At 40.5% G+C, this 20,630-nt stretch overlaps 1 protein-coding gene across 1 annotated transcript in view; it reads left to right on the top strand.

Moving 5' to 3' along the window:
- Positions 1-1,044: 1,044 nt before the first annotated feature.
- Positions 1,045-20,630, top strand: part of TfAP-2 (transcription factor AP-2) — an 85,547-nt gene continuing 65,961 nt past the window's right edge. Inside the window, exon 1 of the mRNA XM_033340820.2 lies at positions 1,045-4,433. Coding sequence (XP_033196711.1) covers positions 4,155-4,433 — 279 coding nt within the window. The 5' untranslated portion in view covers positions 1,045-4,154. The remainder of the gene's footprint in view (positions 4,434-20,630) is intronic.

The raw sequence follows: 20,630 nt of genomic DNA, 5'->3' as shown, positions 1-20,630 counted from the left end.
ACGTCTTTTATGATCACGTCATATTTTAAGAGAAGATAGAAATACATCTAAAAGGAGAAAAGATCCAATCTACTAAATTTAATTATTCATCGGAATTCAATTACGACGAGTAGCATCATAACATTTCGATTAATCCTAGAAGTTCCATTTAAAAGACTTCACTTGCAACCGGCATATCGCGATCATTGGTACAACTTCGACAGAGTATCGTCACGTTTACCATACCGTCAGTTTTTGCTTCGTAAAACAATCCCTACTCACGTCCGGTCTTCGATTCATCGAACACACGCTAAAAGCATTCAGGCGTATCCTGAAGAGACGAAGAAACATTCGAATCGCTCATAGCTCTACTTACAGGATGCTAATTGGAAGAATGGCAAGAGAACGAGGATAGTCGCGGAGGAAGATAGAGAAAGCAAGGGTGTACGAGGGGGAGAGAAGGTGAGACCGGTCCGGCGCAATTTACCAGTCGATCGAACGGTCGCGAGCGGTCAGAGGAACGCATTCGCCGAGGTATCGCACAAGCTAAGGAGTTGGTGGCGATTTAAAGCCGGTGACCAAGGAATAAACTTCGAGGTGTCGACGTCTACTGTCACAGCAACGCCACGCGTTCGCGCAAACCGTCGACACGCAACGTGAAACCGAGCTTATGACTCGCGTGAACGACTATGAACGGCGGTGGTATCGTCCGCCGTATACCACATGAACCGATTGATAGCGAGAGTAATGGCGCGAAAATTAGCGAAACTGACAGCGAGGAAGACGGACCTTGCCATTCCGAGATCCGTTAATGGAAAATATCGAAGCATGTGTGAAGCAATCGCGAGTGTGTCGCTCCTATTTAATTCTTCCACCCGTTTATTATCGCTTATTATAGAGAAAGATATGCGAGAATACAAGAGACAGAGTAAAACAAGCATGAAGAAAGCATACAGGCTAGCGTGCTCCTCCGAGGAAGGACCAAGTTGATCGAATGGAATCGTGCATGAATAAGATAGAAGCAGGATGAAAGGGAGTGGATCGGGAAAAAGATAGAGGGAAAAGGATATCGAGTACGCGTGCACGAGGCAAAGACTCGGTCTGGTAAATAGTAGAACAAAGCTGGTTCTCGGTGGATTTTCCGGCTAGGGAATAGGATAGATATCGTCCATATCTATCTTGATACGATGTCTTGAGAGCATGAGACGGTAGCAACGGTCGGCGAGACAAAGAGGCAACGAGCGGTTCTCGGTCGTGGTTGAACGGAGACAAGTTGCTGCGCTGCCTGTCGAGGTGGGGAATCATCGACAACGACGGTGGACAGTCATGGCGAGGAAGAGAAGCTCTGAGGAAGCTCGTGGAAGAGAAGGGGAGACCGTGTGTTCGCTCAGAGAGGACAGCTGGTATCGACGGCGACGGCGTTCTCTCGTGAAGGTGATACCGATGGCATCGGCCGTGGTAGCGTGGTCGGCGTTGCGTCGGTGGTGGTGGCCGAGGATGCTGGTTATGGTGGTGGTGGTGGCCGAGAGGACGCGGAGGTAGTGGTGGTGGTCCAGCGGGCATATCGTGCGGGCCCGACACTTGCTCTCGACAAGAGCAGGAGAGAGATTTGCCCCCTCCTGCCGCGGGCGGCGCCACTCGAGGAGATCCTTTCCTCTTTTCGCCTCTAGGCCATTCTCGAGAGGCGCGCGCGGCAACGCGGTGTCGCACGATCGGTCCTCGTCGACCTTCGATTGAATACGCGCGCTTCTACGTGTTTCTACCAGACTTTTCGCGCATCGACTTTTCCAAAATTGCGACACGTTACACGGCGATCCGGAGTCCGCAGGTTATCTTCTCGACCGTTCCCTCTTGGTCTCGTGTGGCTGTCTTCGTGCTACCGTGACCGCCCTCTCCGCCCCCACGTGACACTAGCGGCCACGTGACTCAGATCGAGACCGCGGATCTTCGTCGTGGGACGTCAACATCCGTCGCACGACGCCCGAGGGATTCGCCGTTCCTCTCAACGCACTCTCGCCCGAGGATGTTTCGACGTGGATATTGATCGGTTGCGTTACGTCTGCAAACCGGCTCACGTTGTTTCCGATGTGGATCGTATCGGCCATCGATAAAGAAAACGCGTGTGTTACTTGTTGCTACATTGTGTCTGCGAAGCCAGGGAGTTTCAGGCTATCATGGGAGACGCTAACAGACCCATCGAAGGACAACAAATTTGATCGGTGATTACCTAAAAATATGAATGAATGGAAACGATGATTGGTGATCGTGTTATGGAACGAGGTGATAGATACAGCTTCATCGACATCAACTTGTTATCAGTGATAATTTTAGAAATCAATACGTAAACTGTCATGTTTAATCGAATACATTTACAGAAAAGGAAGCCAGAATTTAACACTTTTGATCAATTAAAACATAAATTATGAACATGCGCGAATTGTTGTGCACGAGGTTTCGAGCATCGAAATCAGAAGTCGTGATGCCGATAGGAAGAGTGCGGGTATCGATAGGTGCAATCCTATTACCGGTAGCGGTCCGCGACTCGATTCCACGGTGAAATCGGGCCAAACAGGCTAAGTTGAATGTTAGAACAGTAGTAAGCAAGGAACGTACGTCACGAGCTTGACTCGCCACGTGACTGTTCGCAACTGGCTACGTTTTTACGTCTTTTCAGGACATTTGCGCTCGGCTCTCGCGGAACCGCCTCCTTCTTCCGAATGATCTAATCGCGTCGACTCGTTGCGAGTGCATTCGTTCTGTCACTTTCGTGCGTCATACTATAGTTTTTGCTAATATCACGCAGTCATGGACATCGATCAACGCGACTTCGCTCACATTTTCGAGCGACGATACGATGTCGATCGCGTCGTTTAATGCGAATCACACCGAACGAAGATATAGTTACGCGGTGACGACCGTGTTATTAAACTGCACGAAGAGATCGCCCGCAAGAATTCAGGTTTCTACGTCATCGATCAGCGAAACCGGTGGAAAGTCAGAGACTTTAATGCCCGCAGAGACGCGCGCCGCGGGATCGTTTTACGTCTGGTTTTAAAGTTGCGTGCTCCACGTACACGTGAAGCGATTTCGTTCCAGTCGCTTGTTGACTGAAAGTCGATCGTTTCGTCGACGAATCTTACTACCTCCGGTAAATTTGGGTTCAGAATATATTTAAACACAAGCCAAAAGAGTATAAACTTTATAATCATCTCAATTAAACTACAAACCGAGCTTCGATCAAGCTGCAAAGAAACATAATTCCTGCGTATCACTCCACAATAAGACACTCGAACGAGGATTTTTAACGAATTCCAAATAATCGTTAATTCCATCTCCGCGACCATCGAGTCGAAATCTTTAAACACCTGTTCACGATCGGAATTCGCCAAGTTTCTCGTTTCGTATACAAGTACTCGGCAGCAGGTATTCCTGCTCGATTCAGCGACCGATCATCCAGGGGAAAAAGAGGGTCAGGCTGGTTTGGAAAATTGGGTGTGCTCTGGCCGGGGTCCTGTTTAGCGGTGAGCGGCACCGTTATCGGGTACAGGCGATTTATCAGCCCATTGTCTTGGAGCGGGGTGAACGCGAACTCGATTATCGGGATTCGCCAAATCTGGTGGCTTTAACAAACATAAACGCAGATGTATGCGCGAAGAGGAAACAAGCTCGTATAGAAGAAAGTGATTAATGGGAGGAAGTCTCAACGAGTATAACTCTGATAAAATGTCAACGAAGCGATGTTCATAGGAGAAGATCGATTCGAATGGAAAGTGATTAATAGACCTGGAATCGTGTCGCAGATTGAAACCGTGGGAGGAAACTCTCGATCATCGATGACAATCTAATTAGTTTCCTTTTAAGAATGTTTAATAGCAGCGCTGTCTATTAAAATAATTTTATAAATCATCATTGAAAAAAACACATCCTGGTCAGATGTATCTATTTAATCGTCAAAACGAATCGTCGAACAAACGATCACGAGAATAGAAAAGGGAATTGGGCACCGAAGGAAGGCTCTATGAACGTGCGTCCGTACTCACTGGATGAGTGGAGGTGCCTCGTTGCCACCTCTTGGCAACCGACGCAAATTGTCCCGTCGAAGACGAGACCCGACTGTCCGCGAATTCTGGTGATCGTGACCGAGGAAGCATCTGTGCCGGGAAAAGTGGCTCATCATGTCCGTGCTGGAAGCTGGTGAAGCCGACAGGTCGACGATGTCACCGCTGGACGAAGTCGTGTCCCCGACGAGCGTCGAGTCGGAACTGATGGTTACCGACATGTTGGACGAGCATGAGACCACGCTGAACGAACATAGAGACGGCAAGCGTAAGAGAGACACAGACGGCGAGGAGCTCACACCCAGGAAATTGCCCTCACTCACCAGGAACAACAACGACGTGGGCTTTGTCCTCGAGGAGAGCGCCGACGATGATCTCCACGAGGACAGGGATGATGTAAGTCTTTTCCTTTTCATCTCTCTTTTTCATATTAAGAAACGATTTTATTTATTTTGCGATAAACAGCTGAGTTTTAAGAACATTGGCCGTGTTGATTAATATCATTGATTACATTTCCTGATTCACATTATTCGATTCAACATTGAATACAGCTAATGGATAGAATTATTTTAAAGAGAAACACGGGAATGAAAATTCAAAAAGAGTGTTTATATAGTAAATACTTTCTGAACGAAAATTCTTTAATTAATTTTTAAATGTGTTGTTCATAAATCATAAAGTATATACAATTCTGAATACTTCAAACTATGTATGAAAGGTGAAAACCGAGACGCGGAGCTCTTCCTTTCAAAACCACGTGAATGTACACGTCATGGTTTCCGACAAAAAGGAATCGAAGCTAACATCGATAACACTTAATAACATGTGGAAGCATTGATCGCGCGACGTTATTTCTCCCTGTTCGCACAGACATTTCGACTCGACGCGAAAAATGAATATATCGGATGCCATATCACGAAACTTGAGAATACATAGACCGGTGGTATGTGGCAGCGTTTCAGTGACATTTATCCTCTTTTAAAACGTATTCCATAACCCTGTTCGACGGACGGCTCTCAAACTACATTGCGTAGAAACTAAATTCTCACGTGGCAAGTGAAAGACCAGCTGTCGGTTGAAGTGTCCGCCTACGCATGGTTATACCTGCTCCACTGTCGTGAGAGTATTCAACTCTGACATACGGCAACAAATCAGGTGTCCGGATTCAGGACTATCATAAAACGAAGCTATTAGCGCGTCATCTTTACAGTCCAGGAAGCTCGATGCACGACCGCTCCTTATTTAGCTAAAGCGCCCTTTCCTTCATTCGAGTCGGAGACTGTCCTGTTTCTGAAGTGTTTCTCGAATCGAAATTTTACTTTTTACGTCTTTAGAAATATTTGAACATAGTGGTTTTGTATGATTTATTGGTGATAACTGGGAACATGGAAAAGTGCTTCGAAGTTAGAAATTTTGTTTGATTGAGATCCCTTTCCCTTGGCTCTATCTGTTCCAATGAAACGATCGTTGAGTAGAAGATGTCTTTTCATTGAAAATGTTATGTTTGAGACCACTAGAAATATATAATGTACGGTTTATTGAAGGTAATTGGCAATATAAAAAAATTCTAATATTACGAAGTTTTCTTTTTTTCTTTAATTTCGCTAGTAACTGCGATAAACATTTTTGGAGCCTGAGTAATTTCATCCATGTAATTTTGTACTAATGATAGAAAAGCAGTAAATTATAATAGCCGTTCTTCTAATCTAGGAAGGCCTTTCTACAACTTGTTCTAAACATATTGGGTTATTTAAAAATGATAGCTTGTTAGTACAAATTATCTCATACCGCAATATGGGATGTAACTCAAAGCAGTTATCAGGCTTCTTCTAGCGCATAACGAAGCGCGCATAATCGTTTATTACGTCATACTGTAACGTTATAATTGCTATCGTAAAGACGACGCACACATTGCTTTAAAGTATTCATCAAGTGGCGTGTAGCGGAAATATCTAGAAACGGGACATTAAAAACAACATTCATACGTTTATTGCATCGACGTCTCGGTGAACAATATCTCCCATCATCTTCAAGTGAAGAAAGAAAGGATGTCGAAAAATGCAGCCAAGAATCGTTGGACGAAGCAGAGCAGTAAATCGTGACTTCTCTAAAATTGTTATTTTATCTGATGCTGCTTTTCAACGGACATCATACTTGCTAAATTTCACGCTCGTCATAAAATCCTCCATTACCCGTCTGAACGATCCACGAATACCATTCGCACGTCCTTGATTGATTCTTTCTTCATAGTGAACTTTAGTTCCTTTTTAGGTAGTCCCTAATTTATTGAATTTTGAACTAAAAAACTGCTAAAATACAAAAGGTCGCGATAGGTGATGAACATCATAAGTATTCGCAATTTTTTCTGAACGTCATCATCGACTCTCTTCCCCCTTTCTTTATCTTATTTTCATTTTACTTCTAGTTTGCTAAAATTAATTTTATATATAGGGAAATGTTTATTTTACTTTTAATTTATAGAAATACCTACATACTTCCATAGCGTCGTTCTTTGAAAGGATCATAAGATATCGCAATAGAATTCAATAGATCATACTTCAAATCATTATTCCTTCGAAGTTTCGGATGAACGTTAAAACATTTCTTGATACCGTAACAAGCTAAAATTACAGAAGACAACAAAACTGATTTATTCTCACTTTCTTCATTTTTATTATCGTTATCATGGATAATTCTTTGTTCAAATCCTTATCTCGATCTTTCGATCATTTAAACGATCTAATTATCAGAAAAGTTATCTCGAGATAGGGATCGCGCACGAGATAAGTGATCGACGGTGCTCCTCCTCTCTGATTGGGCATCGTGATCGTTCGAGGAAGCGATGCCGCTGACCACTCTCGAAAACGGGGACAGAGGCCAGTGAGACGTGCTCACGCGTAGGCAGGATTGTCGTAAGATACAAGCCCATGTGCGAGGTCACGAAACGGGTTTCAGGAAAAATCTACGCGGGATCCTGAGATGTGACCACGCTATCCTATAACTACAGTCCTGCCACTGTTCGATGCAGCGATCCGACGCTATTAGAAGTTCCATTAACCGCTTTTCGTGCCGATACCTGTCCACGTAAGAAAATTTTCTCCTGTGAATGGTTTCTCTTGTAGCAGGTGTACTGTAGGATTCAGTGAATAAATTGTTGTATAGATTAGATATATGAAAGCCAGGTATGTTTTAGACGAAATTGATGTATGGATTAATCTGATTGAGATTACGAGACTCTTGGATCAATTGAACTGGGTGGTAGTAGCTTTTTATACTTGAGAGAAGGTGGATGAAATTGAAATTTTGGAACAATTTCCTTAATTTTTTCGAGAAAATTCATCAGATTAATTTCATCCAATTGGAGGAAATTAATAATTGTAATGTGTATGATAATCAGATTTGAAACATGACACGCCATGGTTTCATATTAGTTAGCTAATACTAGATGGTATTACTACTTAAAGCAAAATTATATCTCAAATATGAAACATTCAGCAGACCAAATGACAATCATAGAATGAATTTATTTCATTTAAGAATTGTTTATCTATGCTATTAACAATCTTTCAAACTCGCTGTAAATCAATCTTTACAAGCGGTTCAAGTAATGAAATAAAAAAGATGTCTGGAAATAATAAACGCATAACGAAGAGTTAATATTTCTGAAATGCCTATAAAGGATATCTCAGTACTCTATTCGCGCATTAAGAGCGCATAGAAAAGCGCATTGCGTAGAAACACCGGAAAGGATAATAGGCGAATATCGTCCGATGTTGATGTTGTAGTATAAAGTTATGGATAATTTATTTACGTAATCCTGAGATGTTACTATTTTGTGTACGCAAAATCCCAATGAAACGCGTTTACCTCCGTGCCAATTCCAGGATCTATAGAGTAGCATCAAGGATTCCATTAGCCGTATTTCTAGGGGATGCGCCCGTAAAAATCATCCACGATCGTTCTCGACACGATTCTTCGCGCGAATGTTATCTCTGAATCTATCGTTCGTTCTTGTAACGTATAAAACTCATCTGCAAACTCTGATCATAATACATATGTACCTATAACCCATTTTGTTCAGAAAATAACATTTTAAGGTATTTTAAGGGATCAATCGTCATCCAAATCTATTAATCATTATCTTAAATGTTTAATCGTCGATCTTCCTCTATCCAAAATTGACAGTTTCAAAGCTTTAATCGCTGCACAGATCTTTGATCTCTATACTTTCTACATGTTAAAATAATGGCTACTATACAATTAAACAAACAGTTAAAGGTTATAACGTGACTTTCACTTAGCATGGGGTATCCTCCGATAAAAATGCGTGGTTTTCGTGTCTGACTCTGAGCGTGCTCTTCCTGATTGGAAGCCGAAACGCACGTTATTAGTTTTAATTACGCCTGGTTATGAAAGCGTACCCTTGTCAGAGAAGAACAGCCGTAACTTAAATTCTCGATCAGTTTCGATGTTGTTAGAGGTGACTCGCAGTCGTGAACCTTTGATTAGCACTCGATGATGATTGGTTTTAGAGAGTTGAAGATTGGTACTTCGAACAGCTATGATATCATAAACACGTAACTAGTAATGAAATTTATAATAGATACTTCTATACACTATACGAACACTCGATTATTTCTTACGCAATTCGCAAAAGAACTTCTTGTATAAGGATTAAAGTAAAAGTAACGAGAAAATCGAGATAACAAATTTCAAATATCCTAACAAATTTTTAAAGAAGGAAAAAAGAAAAATGAATCGCAAGGATTAGAGGTTCGGCATAATATTTGATGTTCCGTGAAGATTTACGGTGCAGAATATATTATATGAACACAGGAACATCGCTGCAAGGTGGTTTTGTCTCCTACGCATTTCTTATTACTGTGTAATAAAACACAAAAATCTCTTCATTTCCGACAAATTGAACGGCAAGTGAGAAGGTAGTTACGACACCTGTAATCTTCATAATCGTTCGCAATTTGCCCGCCAACGAAAACGGTCACTCAGGATAATTTGCATACGATTCGTGCGAATAGTTTAACATTGTTTCATCGTTGCATCTGGTCGTTTATCTTCTACTTCAATGTGTGTTTTCCTACAGAAGAACGCGTAAACTACCTCGATGAAGGATCTACTAATAACTCAATCTTCTATTCGTTATATAGAGTTATCCTGCAAATGGATAAATCACGAACATTGTTTCCGATACGACAACTTATAGCAGAATATTGTTTTCTTCGAAACGGAGCAAGATTATTTTAATTCTAGGGATTTTCAATATTAGAGATATAATTTTTTAACCACAGAAAAGCATAATTAAGTTGAAACTGACTTAAAGAACGTAACAGAGTTAAAACAATAATGACATACTGAATATAACAGTTCCTTGCTTCCTCTTTTTTTCCTTTTGAATATTATCTATCTCGCCGTAAAAACTTGTACAAACTGTAACTAATGTAATCGAAGGAAGTCTTCCGTATAATTTGATTTTTTTAAAACTATTTCGACGAATATAATTTAGACAGTGTTTTAATCGTTTAATTCTCTAGCTGCAGTGTATAATACTTTGAAGAAGAAAACTTTGGAAGTGTTTTCTTTGATGGAATAGTCGAATTCCGCTTCTATGTTGATATCAGTTTTCGTTTTAATAACAGCCATTTTTTTAACGTTTCGCATCGAATGAAAAAACAATATGTACACTTTACCATTAACCACGTACTTCCAGCGAAAATACCTTTCCAAAAGATCCAGCAAGATTTCGACGTACAAAGATATCGAAGAAAATGAGCCACACTGTTTATCCACTAGCATCACTTATTAAAACAATCGGTTTACTTTAATCATTGATTCTCGATCGATGCTTGTTCGATTCTCCATTCATCATCCACAATTCATTCATCAACCAAATTTACACTCAACACTCAAAAAAGAAAAGAAAAAAGCGCAGATCCCGTATATAATTTCATGTTTTCTTCATAATATTCGGTTTCGATCTCCTCATTGCACCAAAACAGCGATCGACGACAGTAAAAGGAATCAAGTCTAAATAACCAGAATTAAGGGAAGCAGCCGAGAACTGGAGTGCATGTTCCCCATTTTGTGGGGTACCATGTTACCACCGGCTCAGCAACAGTGTGCCTGGAACGCGGACCGGCGCAAGTAAAAACAAGCGGAAGCGTGTAATTTCTCCGATCGATGATTACTTAGGCCGTGTTACCGCCTAACGATGCAACAGGCCGATCGCGATAGCCCGGAAATCGTGCACGCATCGATTCTCCCGGTCGAAGCCGGATTATCATTCGCGAAGAATTTTAACCGCTACCTTCGCCGGCCACCGAACAATATATCAGCCGTCGTAGCCGGCGCACACGAGCCCGCCGTATGACTGTCATTATCTAAGATGCCACCGCGTGATTTATACGTGGCCTTTTGACTACCGAGTCAAGCCGCTGCGTTTTTTTTCTCGCGAAAATCTGTCGACTGGATAGGGGAAACGATTAGATAAACGTTTTCTTTGGGGATTTCTAGTCGATGACTTCGACGAGGATTATCTATGTTCGATTGTGGTTTGGAAGTATCGAAGCTTTTGAAACTGAAGACGGAAATTTACACGAGTCGCGCAGAAGTTAAATTTTAATCGACTTCGTTGAGGTTCGTACGTGGTTTCTCAAGAAATGATCCGTATACAATGATACTGAAATTAATATAGTGATATAATATAGCGATTGAATAGGGATAAATAAAGTGATAGGATTATGATGGAAACGAAGAAAAGCATGTGCCGGTGACTGAGATAATCACACTGTGTTTTTCACCATTTTGTTACCTTGAACATTAATATTGCATCGAATAGAAAGAAATTACCGATGATTAGCGTTGTTAAACTCAAATCGCCTAGAATTCTTAAGCAATAATATTTCTGATGGACGATTAAACGTAGTTTGTAATAGTCTCACGTTTCCACGTTTAGGATTATCTAAGTGATAATCTTTTGATTTATTCCAAGCCTCTTACTATACTTATTTGCAATTAGAAGAATGTTGCTGGACGTTTCAACGTATTATTTTTAAAATTATAGATAAATCGATGAATTATTCATTAAATTTACTTCACAATGTATTACGACAGTATAGCGATATTACGAAACTTTTTCCAAACAATTATACCAAATAGTAGCTACTTAACTTCGCGCTTAATCTTATTCGTAAAGATATTAAATTTGTGTCGAGAGTAGGTTTGAAAAATACTTTGAATAAATTTCCAGCTTGTACCGTCATCCAGCAGCAGCTGCAAGGAAAGAAGAAAAGGAAGAAAAAAGATATTTCACGAAGAAAACTACCGTGCAATCCGCAAATCCTTCCGTCGCGAAGGGAAAACGTCGAGCTTTACTTGGTCTTTTGTACATCTCGTCGTGGCACTCAACTGGGAGGTCTTTAAACCTGCTGCATCGAATTTTTCGTTTTATTGCATTATCCTTTGGTATAATAACCTTCATTTTATTGTTCATGCGTCCGCAGAAAGAGGAAGTGGGAGTTGACGATCCCTATTGTCGTGAAAAATCATATTATTCTACTGGCTTTATTAGCATTGGTTAAGTGACAAATAAATGGAAATATACCTTTCGATAAATTAATATTTAGCGAAGAAAGCAGTCAGCTATCAGGCAATAGAGAAAATCGTGTTAATAATAGCACCATTGGGTTCCAACCAACTCACACTTTTTAATAATTTTCTTTTTAATTACTTTCATATTCATCGGTAATTACCAAATCTACGAACAGTCAATCCACTATTAAATAAACCATTTGCAACCACCAAACTGGCATCAGGTCAGCCATCTATAAAATGATGCAGCGTGCAATCAAACAACAACTTCTCCATTCGCACATCTTACTGGATCAAACGCGGAAAAAATTTTCAGCGATTCTTCTTTCACGGCAGAAGTACAGTAAATTCGTGATTTCTGTGAATTCGTTCGAAGAATTTCCGCGGGTTCTTTGACAAGTCTCCGCATTGTGTAGACTCCAAGTGTCCTACGACAAGCTTCGTAGGCTGCAATAAAGATCTGGATTAAAGCTGACTAAGGTGGTGTAAAGGTATAAATATAGTTGCGAGGCAGGGTTGGAAGGAACTCGATAAACAACCGAGAGATCTGTAAATTTATCCGTGTAATGGCCGTTTTACTCAGCCGCTTGTATATTGTTATTACGAGCATCCTCGGTGCTCGCACGGATTCTCCGTTACCTCCGTTTATCCGGCAGCGGTTGGTCCCTCGCGCGGAAGCTGACAACTATAGATAAGGGAATGCGGGGCGATGTTTCCACGTTTGGATTAGAAACAGGTTCGAGCATCGTATTTCGCTAGTTCGACGTTGAGGGTTTTTAATTCGCGCGACTATGAATGGCCATTGAACACGGCTACTATCGCGATTGGCGATTCGGATCGGGTTCTCTCGAGTACCAGAAGGTAGCTACCTCTAGTAACGTCTGTGAATTAATGCTTATTGAGTAGCGTGATACTCGCGTGTACGTGCGTGTTCTTTGCTTATGGGAAACAAAATTGTAACGTATTCATTATTGGTTTTTACCTCAATTTGAAACCTTGGAATAAATAATTATCAAAAATATAGTCGTTTAATATTAGAGTATCCGAAGAAAATAACAAGTATTTCCATATTTTTGGACGGACAAGCAAATACCAATTTGTACAATTTACTTTTCAACTTGGGTTCCTTTGTTGCTATCTAAATTTCTTGAACTAACTTGACATGCGGTATCGAAACTCCATCCACGCTCAACCACTAAATTTTCCGCCACTATCTTTGCAGTCTTTTACGTTCATTTCAACATATGTTTATCGTACAATGTTCACCGTGCAACAGTTAAATGTGGTTCGACCTCTGATAACGCGCTCGTTTCGCGGACAGGGACAAGTTTGCCCCCAGGAGCATCCTTTTATCGTAGCATTCGTAACCAGTATACGATTATCGTGCAACCTGTTAACGTTCGCATTTTATTCTCGATTGCACCGTATTGATATGCAAATAGTAATGCATGCAAACCGCGTTGTATTAAGAATATTAAGCTCTTAATTTTAAACTTGAAAGCACAACTGTTTCAAACGATATGAATTGAAGAAACACGACAACTTGCGAGAATTATCTCACGGACGGTAATCGTGGAACTAAATTATGATTCGAGCACAAAATAAATAAATAAATCTGAAGCGCTTTCCTGCGCTCTTTCCATAGTAAGAAGTTCGAAAGAATAGAGACAGGAAGTGACAGTAACGCGCTGCTCATGTTTTGTAGTTGAGAAAACGCGAAAACTTGATTCGCGTTTCAACAGTGATTGAGTGTTAACCATATAAAACGGATATAACATGCGCGGTGTAAAATCATGTTCCCGGATGGCAAAGAAACATACGATTGGAAAAACTTCCACAACACTGCTAGCCGCTTTTATTATCCTCCTTATGCATAACATAGAGGCTGAAGTTACATTCGGCTTGTTACTCACGGCTTGATTCCGCGGATGGACGTGATTATTGAGAAAGGAACGGATTGCGTTGGAAACGCGTATTATATTTCCTTCGGGATAATTACTGCATAACGGATGATTAACTGTTACCGTTGATCCTTGTAGTCGATGTAAATGAACGTAGAATTCTTCCGTTCGAATCTGTTGTTACAAATACAGGAAAATGGTAAGCCTACTTGTCTGTGATTGGATAGAGAAGTATGGAAAAATGTGTGTTTCTATGGTGAGACTACGTAGCTATATTGAAAGTTTACCGTAATAAGAAAATATGTTTAGGTTCAGTGATTTCTTCGAATGAAAGTTAAGTTTGAAATTTTATAAATCTACGGAGTAATTTATTATTGTGCCTTGAATTGTTTCAAGTAGCAAGTTTTAAAAAATATGAAACAAGAACTTTGAATCTTCCTATATAAAAATTTATCCGAGCAAATTATGAATTTTAACATTTTCGGACGAACATTGATCAAATTGCATGGCCTCTTCCAAACGACAACCAAGTGCTTACCATATATATATGGTAAGGGGGAAATCGCACAACGTGCATGCGCCAAAATGAACGATTTAACGTGTTTGACACGAGAACTTTCAGACCAAGCTAACCATCAACCTCGACTAACCTCAAAATAATGAATTTTCATGAAGGACCAGAGAAAGAATCGGTTCCAGGAAGCGATTGCCAAAGAATGTCCGATTACTAAAACGAAGCACAGAAGGTACACGAAACGGAGCTCACTCTGTTTCGCAACCAAGGAAGAGACCAATTTCGTCGCGCTAATGCGCCTCGAAATTCGCACCTACGTCGCGAAAAAAATTTGCATCGCCTATATTGGACGTGTCAGATGGAAAGAACGTTGCTGAACGGCGCGGAGGATGTAAGACGAGGCAGGTTAACAGGCGTGCAGGCTAGCTACGCGTTTAATCGGGCGCCTTACGAAACCTTATCTGACATCTGTGCATTATCATACGGTTACAGTTTCGTAAAGATAAAAGATGAAAAAAAGGAAGCATCGAGTCTTGTCCAATAAATCGAAAATTGCGACGAAGAGAATTTTTGGCCCGGACACGGCCGACTTCTTAGGCTCGATAGGTAGGCAGCCGGGTAACGAGTGCGAAATAAGACGCATACATTACGAGCTTTAATAATCCGAAGTCGATTTACATGGTAATTACTAAGCTTTCTGGTTCCAAATTACTTCTCAGCCGAGCCGTCAAAGAGTCGACGAGCAGCCGACAACGCATCCGAATAATAAGTATGCAAACGGTATGAAAGAAACAGCGAAGAGAATCGGTCGTTTACTGGAATGCGCCTTTTGATGCTGCCAACAAGGGAGAAAGAGAGAGAGAGAGAGAGAGAAAGAAAGCAAGAGTAACGACTTGCCGGTAACGAAATCGCTTTCCAAAGTGATGCTTATTCTAATTTTGCTCGTTGTGTGTTCGCGGTGTTCGTATTGTGAAATTGACGAAATTGGGTTGGCTGACTTTCGTTCGAATGTATAGCGTGAGATAAGGTAGCGAAACAAGGCAAAGGATAGTAATACAATTCAACTTTTGACGAAGTCAATGCTCGCGTCTTCGCCGAAACAAATTTATCGCTTCAATCTACGTATAATTAAAGTAGATGCGTATTCTGACAAACTCAATATTTCTAAGCAACCAAACATGTATGTGTATAGATTCTCGTGAGTGTATGCATTCTTGATATGCGGTATTCGGATGTTTTATTTGTCGGAATGACAGTTCGTCAAAACATGCATCCACTGTAACCAAAGCCTTAGTCCGAAGGATCTTTCAATCGCAAATATTTTGCGTCGCACGTGAATACCAAGTTTAACAGTCACGATAAATCAACCTAACTACCTACAAACGTTTGTTTATCGTCTAAGCGCAGATCCATTCGTAAACTGTATCCGTCGTATCCATGGAACCTATCGAGCATGTACGATGAAAAATACGAGCAACGTACCAGGAATGCGAACCATTTGGCGGCGGGCCTGGCCGTATCCGTCGAAACGGTTCCGCGCGAACGCCTCGGAGGCCTGGCCAGCCTGGACGCGTTGCGATCGTCCTAACATTATCGCGGAATTCCGAGCATCGTTTCCAGCTTGTTATCAGCACGATCAGGAGATCGCGACGCGCGTTCAAATGGGCTCCCTCTAATGACACTGCCGCAACGATCGTGGACGAAGTCACGAACGAACCGAGTTCAAACGTTCCTACGGTCGAAGAAACGACGACACAGCGCGAGATTTCACCTTTCAGCTTATATTATTAGCCATTGTGCTCTGGCTCTGGTCGACGGCTCATCTCTGGGCCACCGATTATTTCGATTAGCCTTGAATGCCGGCTATTGTTTCAGACAACGCGATTCGTGTGTATCGATGGACGAGCTTCTTCCACACGCGGATACAACCGTTAACCTTTTCACGTCCTACTTCGACGTTGGCCGCCTTGTACAACCAGATGTGCACACGTTCGAATATGACTCATAGATTCGCGCGAGAAATATGAAATATGAATCGTATGGTCTGCTGGAGATGCGAGTCCCAGAAGACAGCTATGGAGGAAGCGCGAGGTATTTCACTCGGTGCTGCATTCAATGCAAAAGTTTCCGCCTATAGAATCAATTCGCGAGGCTTGTCAAAGTATGCTTTGGTTTGGGTTAGGTTGGTAGATCAGTTTAAATGTTCTTCCTTATACAGTAGGTCACGAAGGTGTGCGAACGTCTACCGTAGAGGATTCTTATAGATATATTATGCCCGTTAGACGAAACTTTTCGAAATTTTTGTCGCATTGTAACAAAATACGATTATTTTGATCCTATTGGTAAAATTTGGAACCAATTTGAAATTGTACGTAGAAGCTGCAAGGCATTTATTAGAAATACACATAAAATTACTGGATCAAGTTTCACGAGATTACCGCGTGAACGCGAGTCTGCTTAATGCATCAAAAGGCGAAAAATCCGCGAAGCGATAACAGAAGTAATAATGGAATCAATTATCAGTTCAGTAAATATAATAGTGTCAAAATGATGTTATACCGTGTAAGGTTGACAGAATTGCTGCTAGCTAATTATATCTATTATCGTTGCGCTAACATAATAATATGTGTTTTTACAAGCAAAGGATGAAAACGCGTCAATGCGCCAACACTTCATTTCCTGTATATCGTATTTCAAGGTAAGGAGCTTACAAGTGCACGGCGTAAATGTTACTATTGGAAATAGACTATTACGATGACATAAGTAAAATGAGAATATTTATTAACGCGTTTTATGTTGTAATTCGTTATTTCTAAATTTACGTTTGTAATTACGTAATAGGGATAGGAAAATATCTAGGTATAGTATACATACAATGGAATGTCAAAATATTTCTTTATATTATAAAAGATAAAGATTCAAAGTGACTATCATAGCGTTGCAATATATCGGTCTATCTATACACTCTACTTACATTATTGATTCTCAAACAGCACTTTAATCTACCAATTAAAATAGCATTAGCATTGTTGATCTTTGTATCATTATCAACTTCACCGAAACTATTTATCACGCCCATTAAAATATCTAAACAGCTCATAAAACGTCGATTGTCTCGTTATGACGAATAACTCTCCGGATATCTACAATTATACAAATACTGGATCCGATAAACGCTTCAAATACTACTAATCTTATTCTCATTTTCAAATTACTGCTTCGGACTCACTTTAATCTCCCTCGTTCAACGTTACATCCAAAAAATCCACGAAAACTCGCAAGAGTGGCTTTATTGCTTTTTAATTATCTCGAAAATTACGATCAATCATCAACCAAACTTCATAAAAATTACCCTCAAAAAAAATCCACAAGAAATCGAAGAATTAACTTTCTTTATCACCTTTTAACTATGCTCTAAAAACGAATCTACCTCGTTAAAATAAATGGCTGCTTCTTTACTTCAAAAACTACGGCCCACCGTCATCGAGCCATTACCTGGAGCCACAACTCTGTTTCGAGTGCCACGGAAACCACATTTCGCGAGACGCACAGCAGCTATGGAGATTCTTCTCGAGAGCTTCTCCGTCACCTCATGGCGTTGTCCAAAGAGTGAATTTAATGCTGGGCTCGAGGCAGCCCGAAGGCACCTGCGCATGTCGGCCTATACCCAACGGCGTGTTGTGAGTAGAGTACCTGCCTACGTTTCACCGTATGTATTTAAACATGAGCTCTATTCCGTTCTGTCGATACGGACCACGTGTACGTCCACACAGCCGTGGCCACGCGTGTAGGTGCACGACGAAACGAGTGTACGCGTTTAAATAACGCCGCTACACGACAGGGAGTGGAACCTGTTACCGGATCAGGTAGGCGGATTCGGGTTGGTCCACGGATCGCTCGAGACCTTCCCGTCCTCTTTGAGAAATTATTTCGCGCCGCGTGGGAGGATTCTCCGCGTGGTCCCGCTCTCGTTGTCTCCGTGGAATGCAGATGCTCTTGGTTTTCCGTGTTTCACTCACGGTGTAAGGAGTTTAGACATTTTCAGGGAAAGAAGCGAAAGTGTATTGAGTAGGAATTGATGTTTAGAAAGATACGGAAAGAAGTGGTTTATATATAGAATTGGTGATTTTTCTGGTATTGTTGTTTGGGTAGAGCCCGATCGAAAAGCAAACAAAAGAGGAAGAAAAATATGATAGGAAAAATACGCTACGAATATTAATTAAATTCATAGCGCGATTGAATTTAAAAAGTTCGTTCAGGTTTACAAAAAGTGATTTGATTTTGAGTTAGTTTTCACTGATTTATTTAAATCACTGACAAATGCAGTATGCCCTTCGATTGTTCTTCTCATTTCTCATTGTTTTGTATGTTAAGATTGTTGAGAGATCATGACGACACAAAGTCGCCCTATTCTTCCAATACACGCATGACAAACGAATCAAACGTTCTCCCCGAGAGTGAAGTATTCAATTGGAGGAAACGATTTCATCCCCGCTTCCGTGGTGATAGTATCGCGTGACAAGAATCCGGAGGAAGTCGTGTCTTCGCGCGGATCTATCGCAATTCGTTGGCTGGCAAGATCTGCGTTGCCACATTGAAAATATAAAACAAAGATCGGCCCGGTGCGGCAGTTCAACACGTAAGCAAAAATTATTAACGTGTTCTTTATCATCGCGGTCACGCAGCTCGTTTGGCGACGGGGTTGGGAAAGGCCGTAGGAAAAAAAGCAGGATAAAAGGCGTTAATACACGATCGAACAGCACGCACGCGTCGTGTAGTGTCGTATAATGCGATCTACAAATCATATGGCGATACGTACAGCCGTATTTATTGGCCGGGATATTTTTCTATCGGCTACGGCCAACTGGACCGACTGACTTATTGATACAAGCCGGAGACTCGTTGTCACGCGACTATTTTTCCAGCCTCGACACGATGTTCGGAAGAACGAGTCATTTGTCCAACAAGTTATTGTTGTCGTAGATAATGTACGAGGTTTTCTGTAGAACGTTGGCTGGTTAAACAGCGCGGTGAAATATCTATTTATCGATCAGCGTTAATTGGTATAAATTGCATGATTGTCAGTTGTAAGTAGTTTGCTAAGTCGCTAAGACACACATAGAAATGAGCTTTGATTAATATTAGAATTGAAAGTAATGATAAAAATTGAACGAATATTGTAAACACTATTTTATTTCATAAATAAGAGTATCCATGAAATTTCATTTTGAAAATTCCATAAAAATGAATATTTCCATGAAACACATTTCGTGAAAAAGATTTCAAGGACCTTGTGTAACCATACGCCTAATACGTAATTGAAGCTAATTGATTATCAAATGATTCTTACGGCTGTAAATTCTCTCTCTCTCTCTCTCTCTCTTTCTCTCTACACCCTATTTATCGCAGTCATGTGGTGTAAGGTTAATAAATATCTCAACGAACGCGTTAACGAATATACCAAGTTAGTAATTTCACGGTGAAAACAGAACGTCTTTATGAATGACTCTTTTGATATTTTGCAAAGCTAATGGCGCAGTAGATCGTGTTATCATATTCGAAAGAAAAAGTGACAGCCATGAACTTTTACTTGTCCCGCTCTTGGTTATATTTATTGTGAACAGCGTCCACACGTTGATTCTTGTTGAAGTAATTACTTCAAGAAAAACTCAATACCTTTTCTTTTGTATATCCGTGATCTGGAGAACGCGGTTACGAAGAGAATAGAATTTAGTGAACAAATTCAAAATAAGGAGAAGTCCATATTATTGTGCCTTTGAATATAAATTTTGTTTCGGATTACAAGGTTTAGAAACAAAAGAACTATAAGTAGATTTCTATTGCTGTTTCTTGTAACCTTCAGCTAGAGCTACACACCAAGGTTAGCTTTTTGGTAATGTCCTTTGCTATAAATATATGAACGTGTTCCCTATTCTATTGTATTCTATTGTATTATAACACTGAGAGAGTGAGGATCTGGATCAGCATACACTATACCTATACTTATTTCAATATATTTTTCTATTATAAATTCATCCACTCTATCCTCTATCAGTTAACCCTCAACAATTCTGATACTGAGATCTTAAGAATCGAATCAATACTGTCCACACAGAACGTAATTATCGCAAGGTTTTTTTCTCGAACCTATGCATCACGTTATAAACCGATGACAAGACGTTGTAATGTTGCGAAACGTGTTTGATTGGTTGCTTGAAGTCTTGAACAAACTGCATTCTGAACAGCTTAATCAGTCGCGTAGCTTATTGTAATCTTATCGGTCTACTAAACTAAATATATTGTATCTGACCAGTGCATATAAAATATATTTATACGAATTATACTCTTGAGATAGATTCAAGAAGATTCAATTTTTATGTTATAATATAAATAATTAATATTCAAGGTGCAATTCAAACATACGTTTAAACTTTCAGCATCCACTTTCACCACTAATTAAATCTTTAATGATAATTTCGTAGCATTTACATAACAGGCATCGAGATTATCATAACGGTTTTCTTAACATCAGACAACGAAAACAAAAAATTGCTGCTCAGTTTTAAATTTATA

The sequence above is a fragment of the Bombus vancouverensis genome, chromosome 6 (assembly GCF_051014615.1).
Source record: "Bombus vancouverensis nearcticus chromosome 6, iyBomVanc1_principal, whole genome shotgun sequence".
NCBI classification, from domain to species: Eukaryota; Metazoa; Arthropoda; class Insecta; order Hymenoptera; family Apidae; genus Bombus; species Bombus vancouverensis.
The sequence above is the reverse complement of the archived record's forward strand: the minus strand, read 5'-3'. Positions and strand labels throughout refer to the sequence as shown.